General features: G+C 33.4%; 2 protein-coding genes across 3 annotated transcripts; one reads left to right on the forward strand and one right to left on the reverse strand.

The window, feature by feature from the left end:
* Window positions 1-4,448: 4,448 nt before the first annotated feature.
* LOC128180327 (uncharacterized) lies at window positions 4,449-12,722 on the forward strand. 2 transcript variants are annotated; one of them, XM_052848356.1, is made up of 6 exons: window positions 4,449-4,612; window positions 6,107-6,633; window positions 8,841-9,041; window positions 10,809-10,935; window positions 11,623-11,787; window positions 12,218-12,722. In XM_052848356.1, exons 1-6 carry the CDS (start codon window positions 4,511-4,513, stop codon window positions 12,413-12,415), a joined length of 1,320 nt encoding a protein of 439 aa, XP_052704316.1. In that variant the 5' UTR covers window positions 4,449-4,510; the 3' UTR covers window positions 12,416-12,722. The 2 variants fall into 2 exon arrangements, with proteins under 2 accessions (XP_052704316.1, XP_052704317.1); XM_052848357.1 differs by having other exon boundaries at window positions 4,454-4,531.
* LOC128180328 (ryncolin-4-like) lies at window positions 12,715-15,870 on the reverse strand. The gene is made up of 6 exons (XM_052848358.1): window positions 15,752-15,870; window positions 14,790-14,933; window positions 13,913-14,058; window positions 13,462-13,558; window positions 13,055-13,219; window positions 12,715-12,970 (listed from the first exon to the last, which is right to left on the reverse strand). The coding sequence occupies exons 1-6, from the start codon at window positions 15,840-15,842 to the stop codon at window positions 12,723-12,725; spliced, it is 891 nt and encodes a 296-aa protein (XP_052704318.1). The 5' UTR covers window positions 15,843-15,870; the 3' UTR covers window positions 12,715-12,722.
* Between the last annotated feature and the right edge of the window lie 1,407 nt (window positions 15,871-17,277).

The raw sequence follows: 17,277 nt of genomic DNA on the forward strand, positions 1-17,277 counted from the left end.
AGCCTAACAATTATTAACGGTGGCAGTCCGAACACTCGTGGTACGAAAGAAGACAGACAGGAGCTACAACACATTTTGGACTTGTTGGAAAAAATGGACAAAAAACTTAATAAAATAGACAACTTGGAATCCAGGCTGACTAAAATAGAGGGTATCTTTAAACGCCTTGACGTCGTGGAAAACAAAGTGACAAAATGTGAGACATCAGTCTGTGAATTAGAAAGAGAAATGAAGGAAGTGCGGAAAATTCATACAGAGATGGATAAGGACATGAGCGGTTTAAGCAACCTGTTTGATGGTGCGGCAAAAGAGATGAAGGAAATACAGAAAGAAGTAAAAGGAGAAACAAAAAACATGAAGAAGGATGTGACGGATGTGAAAACGAAATTAAATTCAAATAGTGATTCGATAGGCCGTATCAACGCCGAGCTGGAAGAGGTACGTGACGAGCTAAAGGAGGATATGCTGGATCTTCGATGCCGTTCCATGAGAGACAACTTACTCTTCTGTGGCATACCGGAAGAAGAAGCAGAGGATTGTGAGGAAACGGTGAGAAGGTTCATGTGCGACAAGATGCGTGTCCGGAAAGATATTAATTTCGAAAGAGTGCACAGAATTGGACGAAAACCTTCTAGCCCAAATGCGCGACCACGCAATATCGTCGCCAAATTCTCGCACTTTAAGGACAGAGAGTTGGTGAGAAAGCAGGCTCCAAAAACTCTGAAGGGGACCAACTTCTATGTTCAGGAACAGTTTCCTGTCGAAATCGATCAGCGCAGAAGAGCCCTGTTTCCAGTGATGCGGGAAGCGCGCAGACGGAACCAGAGAGTACGGTTGATGCGGGACAGACTTTTTATCGACGGAATCGAGTATACACCGAGCGAAGGACGCGACCAACCCGCGCATCAACCCACTGTGTCGCCTAGCCACCGCCAGGATCGCAAACGCCCGAGGGTAGGATCCAGTTAGGACAGACAAGAGGGCCAGGGACCAACGTGTACAGAGAGTGAGTTTAAGTTAAAGTTGCTTAGTTGGAACATTAATGGGGGACTCGAGAAAAAACTTAACGACCCTGCTTTTTTAAACTTTATATGTACATACGATGTTATATTTTTGTCTGAATGTTGGATAGAGAATGAATTTGATTTCAATGTACCGGGGTTTACATGTAGATTCATACCAAGATCACTTTCTAGATCTAAACAAGGAGGTGGGATGGCCTTATGTATAAGGGATGAGTTTCGGAAACATATTACAATAACTGATGTTATTTTCGACACAATTTGCTGGCTAAAGATTAACGGTGATGTAATAGAGTCTAATGAATGTTTATACATATGTTGTATCTATATTCCGCCGGATAAATCCTCATTTTTCAAACAATATAACTGTGATATTTTTTATGAATTAGAGAATCAAATTGCTAAATACTCCGAGAAAGGTAAAGTAATTATTGTCGGAGACTTGAATAGCAGGTGCTCGGTGTTAAATGATTATATTGAATGTGATAATGTACATGAACAAATCTCTGATTTTATATCACCTATCTGTAATTACAAGGAGGACGATAGATTAAGTGACCGTGTGTGTCCAGACAAAGCAGTGAATGCCTATGGGCTTAAGTTGATTCAGATGTGTATTGAAAGTGGGTTACGAATTCTAAATGGCAGACATGTAGATAATATGGCTAACGATTTTACATATTGTGGTGCCAATGGATGTAGTGTTATTGATTATGTATTGAGCACACCTGACATATTTAGTTACTTTTATAAGTTCATAGTTTGTAATTTTAACACTTATTCTGATCACGCACCATTGCACATCGAACTAAGAACGGGTATAAACATAGCATTGAATCAGTCAGAAGGGAATTCATTCAGTAGTCATGATCACGTAAGATATCGCTGGAAGGAAGATTTAGTAAATGATAGTAAATTGTCACTGCAGCAAAATGTGTATAGATTAGAGGAATGTTTAGCACAGAATGATTTATCTAGTAATACAGGGTTAGAAAACGGTGTCAAAACTTTTGTAAATGAATTGTCTTTTCTTATGTCTGACTTTCATAAGGTGCCCAGTCCTCGTCATGTCAATAAGAGTAGTAGACAAATAGATAATGTTGAACCTAGACATGACCGACCATGGTTTACTGCTGAATGTAAGCGATTATATGATATTTATCGTAAAGCGCTAGCTGACTTTAACAAAAGTAAATCTTTAGAAAATCATGAATTATTAAAATCAAGTAAAAGGCAATATAAGATATTGGAACGAAGAATCAAGAGAAAATATCTTAATGAAGAGGGCAATTTATTAGAAACAATAAGGAAATCTAATCCTAAAGTATTTTTTTCGAAATTTAGTAGGAGAAAAGTTAACAAAGTAAATGTTTCACTTGTAGATTTACACAATCATTTCAAATCCCTTTCTTGTATTGATCATACAGCCGTGGGAAATGACATGGTCGTAGGTGAAAAAGAAGTAATTTTTGAAGAATTAGAAAGTGACATATCTTTAAATGAAATTGAAGATGCTATAAAGACTTTAAAACCAGGTAAAAGTCATGGACTGGATGGTATAATTAATGAATATTTCATTGAATTCAAGGATATTTTGGTACCTTTTGTACACACAATTTTTAATGCTATGTTTACAACAGGTCATTTTCCACATATACTGTGTGAGTCTCTCATTGTACCAATATATAAAAAGGGTGGGACAACTGATCCTGCCAATTATAGAGGAATTAGTTTAATTAGTTGTATGACAAAACTTTTTACTTCAATTTTGAATAAGAGATTTATGTCATGGGCCGAGAGAAATGATGTTATTACAGACGCACAGTTCGGGTTTAGACCATTTCATAGTACTGTTGATGCCATTTTTGCATTACAAACAATTGTGAACAAATATCTCTCGAAAAAATGTAGATTGTATTGCGGCTTCGTAGATTTCAAGCGTGCCTTTGACACAGTGGATAGGGTTAAAATGTGGAATAAAATTTCAATGTATGGAATCAGAGGTAAACCTCTGAAGATTTTACGTTCACTTTATAATAATATTAAGTCTTGTGTTTTATTAGATGGTAAGTTATCAGATTTTTTTGTGAATAATCTTGGTGTTTTACAAGGGGAAATAATGTGCAATGTATCAGAAAAATACGTATTTTAAGATATTGGATGAAACTTTTATCATCAAGAAATTGCATTTTGAATTCATGTTATGTTAATATGTATAATGAAACTTTAGGTAAAAACAAATGTAAAAACTGGGCTGCAGAGATCAAGAATATGTTAACAAGTATTGGGCTAATGAACTTATGGGAAAACCAATTTTTTGAAAAGCCAGAAATTATTTTAACGATCGCCAAGCAACGTATTTTTGATAATTTTAAACAGTCTTTACTAGCTGACATAAATGCCTCTTCCAAATGTACAATCTATAGATATTTAGTTGATCATTGTACCTTGCAGTCATATCTAACAAAAAGAATTCCTTTACAATATAAGAAACTTATATGTAAATTAAGATTATCATCCCATTGTCTTACCATCGAAACTGGCAGATATAACAATGTTCCATTACAAAGACGTTTATGTCCTCTATGTACTTTAGATATATAGAAGATGAATATCATTTTATATTGAAATGTCCCTATTACTGTAACTTAAGAGAAAAATTCCTTAAGAAGTTTTATTATATTAAACCCTCTGTCTTTAAATTAATTCTATTATTGTCAACACAAAATGTAAAGGATTTGTGCAATTTAGGTAAATATATTAAGAATGCTTTTGTAATCAGAAAACTTCATGTATAAACTTGCCTTTTTCAAGTGACCAGTATATGTATTATAACATGTGTATATTAATTGTATATGTCTATGAGCTGTACAGCTGTTGACTAATAAACAATACAATACAATACATATAATTAAAATCAGGGGATCTCGCATGGAGAAACTGAAATCGGTAAGGCTACCGATAAATGGATAGTAGTCAGATAACACTTTATGACAGGTCATTATTTCGTACTAAAATAAAAGTTGCTACAATTATTATAAAGATATTATTCATAAAATGAATATATTTCTATACATCTATGCATTGAAATATGCATTAAGTAGCATTTGAAAATTATTTAATATGTCCAACCCCTTTAAAATTATAAAGTATTAAATTCATATATCTATAAAACTCTTACATTTCTGTATATTTATTATGCAAAATAGTATTTAAAAGTATTAAAAACTATTAAGTAGTATAATTATGATTTTCATAGGGTACGTTTTCTCCAAGAGAAAACGTACCCGGGTACGTTTTCTCCTAGAGAAAACGTACCCTAGAGATTGGGTACGTTTTCTCCTGGGTACGTTTTCTCTTGGGTACGTTTTCTCCCGATATCATTATGACTATACTGTAGAGACAACGAATTCAATAGGAACCGCATCCAATATGCCGCGAAAAAAGATGACAGGGTTTGACATTTGTGTTCAGTAGGCTTGAGCGCAATGGGCGATCGGATAGCAGAAGTAAGTGAGACCCATTATGAAGGGGATTATTCAAACCCGCCATCACCAACTGAAAATCTCTCCAGTGCATCAGACGAACTGGTAATTTTCCTAGTTGTAATCATGATTACTTGTGATTACTTTAGATTACATTATTTGTTTTTCAGTTTTTTCATAGTTTAAATGTTTCATTTAAAAAACCAGTGCATTTTTGGACAGGACTCTTTATTCTGATATCAATGTAAACTAATTTTCCTTGGAGGAGATCCATCGTAACTCGAATTTTCACAGGTCAAGTCTTGCCTCCTAGCATACAGTAGTAGTTTTTCTTCTATATTAGCAGGAGATTTTGACCACCTAGTTTTAAATCTTGGATCTAAAACTGCTGATAGTTGGTAAACATCATCATCTTTGTAAATTGAGAGTCTTTTTGACATTGAAGACATCAACGTTGATACCATCGTGTTGTTATAGGTTGTTGATAGTTCGGCAAGCTTGTGCTCAATACCCAGTGTCACAGGAATAGCTAGACTCCCAGAAACATTATTTTCCTGCTGCACCATCAATGTGGCATCTTCAAAAGGTTTCAGAAGCAGCAATGAATAATGATTTCAACCTATTGAAATTTGCCATTGTAATCATAAAAGTAATCAAAAATTAATCATGATTACAGGACTTTTTCACAGAGTAATCGATTAAATTACGATTACTTGTAATCAGAAAAATGGATGATTACTGATTACTCATGATTACTCAGCAACCTGTATTTGATTACAGCTGATTACGATTACTGATTATGATTACCCCATCCCTGGTCAAATATGATCCATTACCTAATAAACAATGAAATAGAGTAAATAATGAAATGTGTATGGACAAGTGAATGAATGATTTATTATAGCATTGAATGATTTATTTTTGACGTCGTCGCGCCAATAACTGCCGTCGGGTAAGCAGACAAATTGAATAACGCGCATTAGCACATTATGATAACTTCTCTGCTAAATTGACGGCAATAATTGACACGACGACGTCAAAAATAAATCATTTAATGCTTATATTTACATTCTCTTAGTGATGAAATCAATTATTTACTTAGATAAATCTATACAAATTGCAGATCACGGAGGAAGTAATTTAGTAACATCAAGAACAGCTGTTTTATAAAAACAAGTTTAAACTGGTTATCACATAGACTGTTGAGTTGAGATCGATGAGCATGAAAATATAATCCATGAAAAATAACTCTTGAAATTTTAAGTTGATAACAATAAAATCAACTTTTTTATTGAATAATTTTAAAACGTGGTGCTTTGACAACAGAGATAAAATATCATTTTTTTAACTGGTAACATAAAAATCAAGTACTGTTTGGGAACTACTTAGGTAAATTACATGTAAACATATACGCAGTGATTAGTTGTTGCATTTAGAGGCATTTAAACATCACAAAATTTAATGGAAAAACACAGTAGAATGTAAATATAAATTATCAAATTATAGTAAATTGTAATTCTATGATGTATTAAAGCATCAAGATAAATATTTTACTCAAATGATTGAAATAATAATCTCTTTATTTGACTTTCATTTAAGCTGCCCAAATCATCATGTGTAAAACAAAATATTCCACATGGAAGACGAGCACAGCATACAATTCCTTCACCAACAAAGTCATCTTCTTCCGACTCAGAAACTGGGCAGTGGAGAAGTATCAAAAAAAGACTGTTGGCTTCTGATTTTAAAAAAGAGGATATGAGTGACTTAAATATATTTTATGATGAGCAACCAATGCCAATCGACTGTTTCTTTAAAATGCTCAAAGAAAAGAAACAATGGACCATGAGCACAGTAGTTGAAGAGGAAATATTGGGCACTTTTAAGCAGGCTAATGAAGATCAGTTGGAGAACTTGAATGTGGTTTTAGAAACTATCACTAAAACTGCTGAAATGCATTTTGAAACAAAAAATGAGGACAGCGACAGAGGAAGACGGAATCGTCATGCTTTCAATGCTCTGAAAAGAAATACTCTTGATTGTATCGTAAATGAAGCACAGAGAGTGAACAAATTTTACAGAAAAACTGTAATAAATGGACAGTATACTGGTGACACAATGATCAGGTAAGTTTTATTGTTTCTGGAAAATTTTGTTTCTGGAAAATTTTAAACTTAACTTTTTTTTTCAGCTGAATTGGTGAGAATTAATTTTGCCCTTATTTCATATTATATAAATAGTGCCTGTTTGGGAGGGTAACAGTTGAAATTGACACCCCGAGAAAACCATTGTCAACCCCGAGAAAACCATTGTCAACCGACGCGAAGCGGAGGTTGACAATGGTTTTCGAGGAGTGTCAATTTCAACTGTTATCCTCCCAAACAGGCACTATTTATTTTGTTATACTGAATGTCTTAATTTTTAAGAAAATTTTACTGCTTTTATATAGGAATAACGTGAATTCTACAGCGAACCGTACGCGCATAATTTTCGCGCATGTAACATTTTTTAATGTTACCCGTTGCTAAGTGCGTTGCTAACGCTGAGGGTAATAGAAAATATTATTAACTGCGTCTTAACCAATCAGATTTCAGTATTTAACATGAAAGTATAACAATATGTTTTATTATATCAACAGAAGTAAGAGTATTAACATTTTTTGGATTGGTGCTTGTTTAGAGTGATTGTTTTGGCATGATTTTGTTCCTTTTCCTTTAGATTAATTTACAAAAGATTAGCCTTTTTAAAAGCTAAAAAAAGTCAGCAAGCGGAATATAAATTTTAGGTCAAAAGTGAATACACCATCTATATAAATAAAAATATGCAGTTGCACATTAGTTTGCAAAGTTTATTCACTTAAGCATGTTTAGGGTAAGAGACAGGCGTGTAGCGATGTACATACAATGTATGACTGCACACAAACTTATTGACTAGAATTGTAACTTTGCAAAAATCGCTCGCTGAATTTCATGGTCCTGTCGCAAACCACTGCCAATTTATATCCTCTCCAATAAGAAAAATATATAAAGGTAACTCTTGATGGCTGGAAGTTCATGATCGCTCGAAGTGAGTCTAGGATCTTGATTTTTTTCTCTGTATAATTAAGCAAATGTACTCTTGATTTCTCGAACTCTTGATCTATAGAAACCCTTGATCCCTCGAAGTCAAACTGCAGTCCCGTTATTTATAATCTTCAGTTTTGTACTCTCGATACTTCGAAGTGGCTGTGTATAGGCAAGCCACTATAGAGGCAAGACCCATGTAACTGGTTGTTTATTCAGGCGACACTTGTCCTGCAATGTCACTAGGTGATATTTGTTCGATGATTGACCATACTGTAACCTAATTTATAATTACACTGACTATCTTAAAAATGAAAAATTAATTGAGACGAGACGATAATTTTGAGCCATAGTGAAAATTAATGAATAATAAAATTGTAAAATTTATTTATATCAGCATTAATATTGTAATTATTATGATTAAGGCTGAACATGTTTGGAATCAGTACAGCTGGTGATGAAATGGAATGAAATGGGAACAGTGGTTGATTCTCAGTTATCTTTTACAAAATGTCGTCTTGCAGTCCAGTAGTTTTGAGCAATCTGGTCATAATAAGATGCATAAAAAAATAAATTATCATGACTTTACTCAATACATGTATTTGTTTCCATTTAGTTTTTAAAACATACATATATTTAAATTCATCTGAAAAGAAAATGTTGTTTAAGCTTAAGGTTAGCACTAGATAAATATCCAATAAGACTAATTTTAAAACCCATCGTGCAACCCAGAAAATTCCGAACTCTTAAAAACTTTTTCTTTGGTACCATGGACTTTGAGCCATCGAGAGTCACATGTTTATGTGTATACCACAACCATGGCTGCAGACAATACCCAGAGACAGTCTGATTCGCAGTTTAACCTATTTAGAAACTGACCAGTTTCATAACTTTGAATTTCCCTATCACGGGTAGTCTAATTTCTTCCCAGAATTCCAATTTACGCAAGTGCAATTGAAGTTTCATTCCATCGTAATCAACTGTTTCATTGACAGATTGATTAATGAAGCATTATTTGTCTTCTGTTTACACTGTAGAAATGGTGGATCTACAAGTGTGCATCAAAGTATGTTTTCAGAACACAAGTATTTAGTTGTTCATTATGACATGTGGTCACCTGTGGCACACCTAAGATCAGTACAGTAAATAAAATTAATCACCAGAGAAAATTAAATATACAGTTGCAATGCTTATATATACCAAGTGACTAGCATCCAGGTGAGATTAATTAATAAATTATGGTAACATTTGTATAAAATTTTGATTTGCAGGTTATTTGGTCAGTGGGCGGCATCAGTAAATGAGTTTTTGCAGAGCTGTGTTGATATAGTGCGGTCCATATTTCATCCTGTAATACCCCCAAAAATATCCCACCATGAGAATCATGAGAACGAAAAAGAAAGAGACCCTTGTGAAAAAATCTATCATACATTGTTCATGAGCTTTTCAAAAATTTGTTTGCTTCATCCAAGGTGAGTGAATAATATTTATTCATCAAGTAATTTTTACTTCTGGGATGTGTTATTGATTAATTATCTTGACACATTCATGCATTTCATGTTTCAGATATTCTCTTGACTTACATCTTACAAATGAGGAAACAGGTTAAAGTTTTGGAAGGAGGTGAACTCGGAAGTAACTATCTAATTTTTGGACAGGTTAAAATTTAAGAGATGGTCTTTACTCAAGCATTTAAGCATTTATAGGCAGTATCTGGCAGTACCTTATCAAACTTGCAAGGGTGATGCAATCTAGGAATGGATTTGTACTAGTCATGATTGTTTTGGATGCTGAATGTGACTTATATTTCCTGGATGAGTGATTATAGAGCAGACCCATAACAGATTATGTACCTGTCTATACCAACCCTGCAAGGAAGATACAATAATTGTCTTGGTTTGATATAACCTATATTGTTAAAGAGCAGGTTAATGCTAGAATAGTTTGTGAGCTGTTCTTTTCAAATATGCGTAGACTATGCATACTTATTAGGGCCCCTCTCTGCAGGCGCCCTATAGTGATCAGTCTGTCTGTCCTTCCTTCCATCTGCCCGTGGGAGATCTCTTGTCTGAAACATATCTTCTCTCTCCTTGGCGCAATCTGGCTCATATATTTCACCCACAGAGTGCCTTTGGGTAAAGGATGTGATAGCAGAATTATATGAAAAATCCTTGTCGGGAGCATACCTTCCCTCCCCTAGGTCCAATTTGGCTCGATCTTCACTCACAGAGTGCCTATGGTCAAAGGGTGTGCAGTGACCTTGAATGATGTTGGTAGGTCTAGGGTCAAGGTTATATTGAAATCACACAAAAAATTCTTTTTCAGAGCATATTTACTCTCCACTTAGCCCTATATTGCTCATACTTCACATAAACAGAGCTTTTGAGTAAAGGGTGTGCATTGACCTTGAGTCAAGTTTCAAGGTCAAATGTGAAGGTCATAGCAGAATTATGTGAAAAATCCTTGTGCGAAGCATATCTTCTCTCCCTTTGGTCCAATCTAGCTCATACTTCACTCACAGAGTACCTTCGATCAAAGGGTATGCAAAAATCTTGAATGATGTTTGTAGGTCAAGTGTCAAGGTCATATCAGGTCACACAAAAATCCTTTTTTAAGAGCATTATGTATATGTGCTCTCCACTTAGCCTTATTTAGCTTATACTTCACATAAACAGAGCTTTTGGGTTGATGGTGTGCAGTGACTTTGAACCTAGTCAATGTGAAGGTCATAGCAGATTTCTTTATAATCAGTTTTTAACTGTAGATTATTTCCCATTTGCATAATCTTGCTCAGATTGAAAAAAAATGCCTGTATGTAAGGGTTAATGGAATTGAATTAAAAGTTCTATGTCCAGCTGGAACATTTCTAATTTATAGGTCAAGGTCAATGCATAGTTTTCTGAAGCATTTTTCATCCTATTGTCCATTATTTAAGCGGAGCATTTTGAGATGGTCACCATCTTTATTTTGTCTAGTTGCAAATGAATAAGTTAATAAATCAGGTTTCTTCTGACTGATTTTCCTTAATCAAACTTGTATCAAAGTTGAAATAGATACATTTAGAGATGCAAATTACCAATTATGTTCATAGTCGCAAGTTACCTACACCCTGTAGAAATTTTAAAAATGCAGTATCTATGTATACATTTATCTAATGAAAAATATGGGCAATAGATTCGGTCAAGGTGACAAGGTGATCTCTGTAATCTATGATTAAACTGTGTTTTAAATTTTCATAGGCCACACAGAAAAACCTATGGAATATTCAGGAACAAAGTTATAATGAGTGAACCAGACATACACTTTGTACAGACGTTTACTCCCTATGGAGCAGATGGGTCTCCTGTGCTGATAATGAGTTGTGAGGTATAACATTTATAAATTCACTTTTTGTTAACTTATGTTGAATTTTATATTACTGGTATATAGCATGTGTTAACTCTATTATCAAGAAAGCAGTGAGAAATTAGACCATTAAATCAACAATTCTGCAAGTTTATGAGTAGCATTTATTTATGAAAAATGTTTTAATAATGGAAAGTTTTGCCTATTAAATATAGAATAAATTAGTTCCAAATGATGTATAAGTTACTAATGAAATAATTACTCTCCAAATACAGTAGGAACCTCTTTATCTTGAATATAAATGTGTTGTATATATGCAGATAATAATGTTTGACTGTATTAATATTTATCATATATAAATTATAAGTTTCAGGCAATTCACTGTTTTATAATTTTTTACTCATTAGGCCATGATAACCTTTACTGACAATTATGATAAATTGCAGTTTGTTCTGGTGGTGTGGATTTCTGCAGTCTTGTGCAGTTTTTAAATTTTATTAACAGATATGGTCTCCAACAGACAAATAATTTTAAAAATGTTTATGCTCTGGTCCACTTTAAAACCTGGGTATCTACCAATGCAAGTCAGAGGTCCAAAAAATGAAGAAAAAAAAGAAAATGCATTATGGGAACAATTTTTTTTTTTTTACATCAAATAGCATTTATTATTTGATGAGATTGAATAATGCAAAATAATTTTACTTGAAGGTGAAGAGAGAAGACCATATTGACAAAAGAAGACCAATGAAAACGTGGATAGAGAACATTATCAGCTCCAATGTAATGGGGAAGATTGGAACAGAACTTCTAATTGAAAGCTACGGGTCATTTTTCTCACCGTATGCTGTAGGAATTGTATGTTTGAGATCAGAGGTAATTAGGGGTCTTATCAGGCATTACATAATTATTTGAATTGGGGCTGTCATGTTGTAAATTTGAATTTACGGAGGGGCAGTAAATACAAAATATTTTGTAGATTTTGTATTTATAGAACATGACAGGGCGATAAATTTCTACATATTAAAACCTTATTACACTTCTACAAATCATGACCAGTCAAATTCTAAATGATTGTCTATGGAAAGTATAGTATTTGATTCTTATGATGGTTGATGCTGTAAATGAGCAAACATCTAGTTAAACAAGGTTAGCTAGGATTAACAAAGTTTGCCCCGTTTGAATATAAATGTTTTATCAATGAGTGTAGGTATAGTATACCTTCAGTTTTCATGATAATGTTTTGTGTGTAGAGTTTATGAATATTTACATATTACTTTAGTAAGTTATTTTATATTATTTACAGATAATGTTCCTGTTCCTGGATATTTGTATTGACCACTTTGATGCCATTACAGAGAACTTATGTTTAGATGGTAAACGGGCATCTATCCATTACACCAAATCTTATGATATCCTGATACAAAAGGACAGATCTGAAATAATGGACATCATGTTTTACATGGCTGCAATTCAAACATACAACTTCCTTTTCCCTTTTTAAGTGACACAAGCTTTGAACCTGTTAGGTTGTAGTGATTGTCTGATGAAGGAAAACAAACAAGTGACGTGTTATAGTTATATAGAAACATTCAACTTATATGTAAAAACGAAGCGAGTGATTTGAAGAAAAGGACTACCTTTCTTAATTGTTTATCAATTAGAGTTTAACAACCTCTGACAATATTTCATCAATGATGAGACAGAGAATATTTTGAGAAAACTACTTGGTTTTCAATTGCTTATAAAAAGACAAATACCAGGTACGAAGACAGGCAATTTTTGTTTTAATAAATACTTTCACAACAAAGTCAATTCTTGGATCTGATCATCATCGAGGCTTTCTTTAAAGCACGGCTTTCATTTCCGAATGCGTACCAGTTGATACTAATCCAAGTAATTTTAGCCGATTTTAGATAAGGTCCGTTTAGATAAGCATGTTCGCAATCTTTGAACCACCACCCTCCTTGGAAATTCACGCCACAGTGTTTATTCCATTTGTCATTGTCTTGGTCTTTGGTAGAAAACTTCATCCCGTTCTGATATGCAAGACTATTTCCTGGAATATACTAATCTTGTGTATTTTGATATTAATTATAAAATCAATGGAGAGCTTATATTATCTGATATCTTGTGTACTCACCCGCCGTTCCGCTGTATCCTCCGACGGCTAACATGTATTTCTGAGACTCACTTCCAACGGTAAATGTGGAATACTTGGCGTATGCCTTCTCACCTGAAAACTTTTTTATGTCCACACGTAACTCTTGGCTAGTTCTTGTTGTGAGCAAGTGAATATCTTCATTTCCTAGAAAATATACAAGAGTTCCATTGGCTACATCGCTAACCTGCACAACAACTAAAACAGTTATCATGGAATCATCATGGTATAATTGCAGATTGCTGTTTGTAGCTACTTTTCATCCACGACTTGTACAAATGCAAGTGTTTTTTCGACTACTAGGGATCCTTTGTTTATAAAATTAAAACAAACATTTAATTTATTGAATTTCAATAATCACGTGAAAACTTTTTATCACATGCTTTTACCTAGCCAATATTCTCCTTGTGGTTTTCCAAATCCGGCTTTGTAGGTTTGCCAAGACCGATAAAAGTCTTCAGAACCATCCATTCGTCTTTGAATTACCTGCAAGACAACACCTAAAATTGTCATTGGAATTTATTGTAAAATTCTAAGGAGAAAAGCTTAGCTCTGGAAGACTTTTTAAAGTGGTTAAACTATTGCAGTGTCAATGTTTGACACTGATATCGGGTTATTTTAATGTCCAAAATTAAGAGAGGATTGTATTTAAAATAAGCATTTGTACCAATTTTGGTGGGTTTTTTTGAGTGTGAATGTTACAAAAATTGACATCTTACGTTAACCACAACGAAGGCCTGTTAGAGGAATTCTAGAGAATCAGTAAGTTTTAGAAGATTATTTAACGTGTTAGGTATGGACTTATATTGAATTATAGGAAAAGAACCAGTAAAGACTCACGGTCCACCCCCCGCCGTCCGTGGTCATTTCACAGTACACCGACTTCTTGGTCTTCATATCCGGGTATATCGTGTACACACCGTCTCTTCCTTTTGTGTTGGGTATTGTTTTGAGAATGGATGCACAGTCCCTTTGTTTTTGTAGTCCTGCAAGTATACATAGCAATTTATTATAGGTTTGCGTAATTATAAGTATATTTGACCGTCGCTGCATGTGCCCTATACTCGGTGTTTAATTTACAGTATTAAATTGTAATTGTTATGTAATGGTACAGTGTACTTGCAAATGTTGAAATTCCGTTCATTAATTAGCTTAGATTAATGATCATTTTCATAAATACGCCTCTTTAAAAGATTTGGTCAAATTCTATTTTCTGTATTATTTACATTCCTTAAGGAATGCATTTTTAATGCTTGAATGAAATTCGTAGAGTTATAAGCAAGATATTGGGCTCGCAATCCTACATGTATTTCATGTAAACAAGGCTCGTGCCCTGTTTTTGTTTACATAGCTTCAAAAATTATTTTTCAAACTGATTTGTCTATGTTCTTATTCATCTTAAGCATAAATAAACAGTTTCTAACGTTTAACACGTTCATGTTCGGTCCAAAACTGAAATTTTCACTTCAACATTCAAAAAGTAAACAAAAACTCTGTTTACAATAGAAAAGAATTGTAAGCTCTGTAACTCGCTTATAACTCAACGAATGACACTGAAATTTTGGTTGCCTATTTAAGATGCCTTGCTGAAGCATTGTAATCATTAAAATCGGAAAAATAACTGTTGACCAAAATCGTGACTTCACCTTTAAAGCTGTTGGTCTAAACATACTGATTTATATAGGGACATTTACTAATTCAAGAGATATATACTGACTAAGTAACTTGTTGAGGTGTTTCCCGGTCAGTCTGTAGTGAGAGGTGAGGGACACATCCACAGTGACGGGGGAATCCACTTTGAGGGACGTGTTTAGGTGTTTCCAAGTCCATGGAGTCAACTCAAGCAGAGATTCCACGTTGCCTGAAAGAGGGAAAATCTTAAATATGCGGATTTATAGCATTAATAATCGTTTCAATTTTGAAAACATGCATTTACGAAAAACTTTAAAAAAAAAAATGGAATAACTTTTCGAAAAACAACACTTCATGCAATCTTTTAGGTCTTACTTTCGGGCTTATAAATCAAACAGACCAATTCTTTGTAAAAGTTAATTTTTTTTTACCAAGTTATGATCACAGAAACAATATCTTTTTAATAATTTAGATAGTTTAAGTTAAAAATGATTATTGTAGAGTTATACAAAAAATCAATGCACATATATGCATTAAAAGAACAGAGTCTGTTTAGCTTCGTTGCGAAATTATTTTGATCGAAATCAGAGTGAATTGACCGACGTCGTTTAAAAACTTCAATAGAGTTAAAGAAATGCACTTATTGATTTATTTTGTTTGAAAAAATGCTTTCAAATGGTTATTTACATGTATATTACTGTTGGCAAATGCCACGGTCTAGTAACAAATATACATGTACATACTTTGGTGAATCTACAAAGGGGCGAACTGAACAAACATTCTTTCAAATATTCATAAAGTCATCTTTCTTTTTAAGTTCAATTTAAGTTTTTCTTTATCTTTTTTTTTTTTTAATAGAAAAATTGCCCTAAATGATCGAGAAAAATAACATCAATATACATAATCGCAATTTTAACCTTTGCTTTACAGCGGACAAAATCTATTCTACAATCCGACCAAGTATAGCTTTAAAAAAAAAACCTGTAAATTTTTTGATTAACTTTAATATGAGAATATTTTGATATATATAGTAACACTTATCCATACCCTTGATAGCGGAATGAGGCTCTACAGCAGTCCCTATAACAAATAAATCGACCAAGCCAAAAATAAAGAACATGTTCCGAAATAAACCCATGGTGGCGTTGTTACTTTCAAGGGATTAAACATTTCTGATTGCTTTTAAATACATGTTCATTTACATGTAGATATCGCCTGACTATTAAAATGAAATAGGATATGTTTATTTCGTGACACAGGAATAGATCGGTCTAGTTTAATTTGGTGTGTATATTTCACACAGAGACTTTCTCTGTTTGTGAATATGATTAAGTTGGGGAATAGCTTGGTAGGATGCCACTCGGCTTTCTACTGGTTGCTAATGGAAAAGAGAAACAATTCCGTAAAATTAAAACAAGTTCTTCATTCTTTAAACGTCGGATGGAAAGTGAATTAAAACAAAAACATATTTCGAAACACCCTGTAGTAAAACACAGCAATGCGAGAAAGCGAGATCGTTTTTCCGCTTATAATCTAAAGATCGATAATTCCGCATAAGTATGAAAATGCATAACGCTTATAAAATGCAAGAAAACTAGAAAACAAAATATAAACTGTTGTCATTAAATAATTAAAGAGGAAATAACTTACAAATATTACTTAGCTGACGAATTTCTACCGATTCTTAAGTTCACCTTCTCGCACTGAAGAGTTCACTACAGGTTTACAATAATTACGCGGCGAATTCAAACTTTATAAAAACAGCATTTAACAGCAAAGTATTTAATAATAAAAATCACACATTTAAACGAAATGAAGCAAAATTATGTATCATGGCATAATAAACAATGACGCGAAATATCTTTTATAGAAATGAGAACTAAATTTCTGGAATGACAAATTCATAGTTCCGCCGAATAATAAGAAATATATAGTTAATCATTGTTCTTAAGTATTTTAATCAAAACAAACTAAAATCTATCAAAATTACTAACAGAAAAATATGATAAAATACTGTAACGAAAACCTAAATTACTGAAAATAGATAACATTTCATTCAAGCTTACCTAATGAAAATGAGAAACAATTCCGTAAAATTAAAACAACTTCTTTATTCTTTAAACGTCGGATGGAAAGTGAATTAAGTAAATTCACCAACCATCCGGCTTAATTTGGAATTGCTCTCATTGACCAATCAGGATACTTGATTTAAATGCTAGCGGGCTAATTTCACAGAATTTCTTCTACGAGCTGACACTGATAACTAAAGGCCAAAAAGATGATAAAGTCAATTAGATGAATTTTGATGTACGTATGTTAACAAAGAGAAGATTAAGTAAAGCCGAAACGAGTAAATAAGTTTTCTGACGTAATGGAAATAGAATAATCTTCGCGAGTCGCTAAAGTGTCGCCCTGATAACACAAAGAATTTATCTTGAAAGGTTTGCCTGAACGAGGAATATGTCAGTTTATTTAACAAATTAACTTATTGTCCGACAATCTGTCGTAACTAAATAATTTCCAGAAAAGTGTCAAATTGTTTAGATGCCATGGTTATACAATTAAAAAGTAAA

The sequence above is a fragment of the Crassostrea angulata genome, chromosome 4, assembly GCF_025612915.1.
Source record: "Crassostrea angulata isolate pt1a10 chromosome 4, ASM2561291v2, whole genome shotgun sequence".
In the NCBI taxonomy this organism is placed as follows: domain Eukaryota; kingdom Metazoa; phylum Mollusca; class Bivalvia; order Ostreida; family Ostreidae; genus Magallana; species Magallana angulata.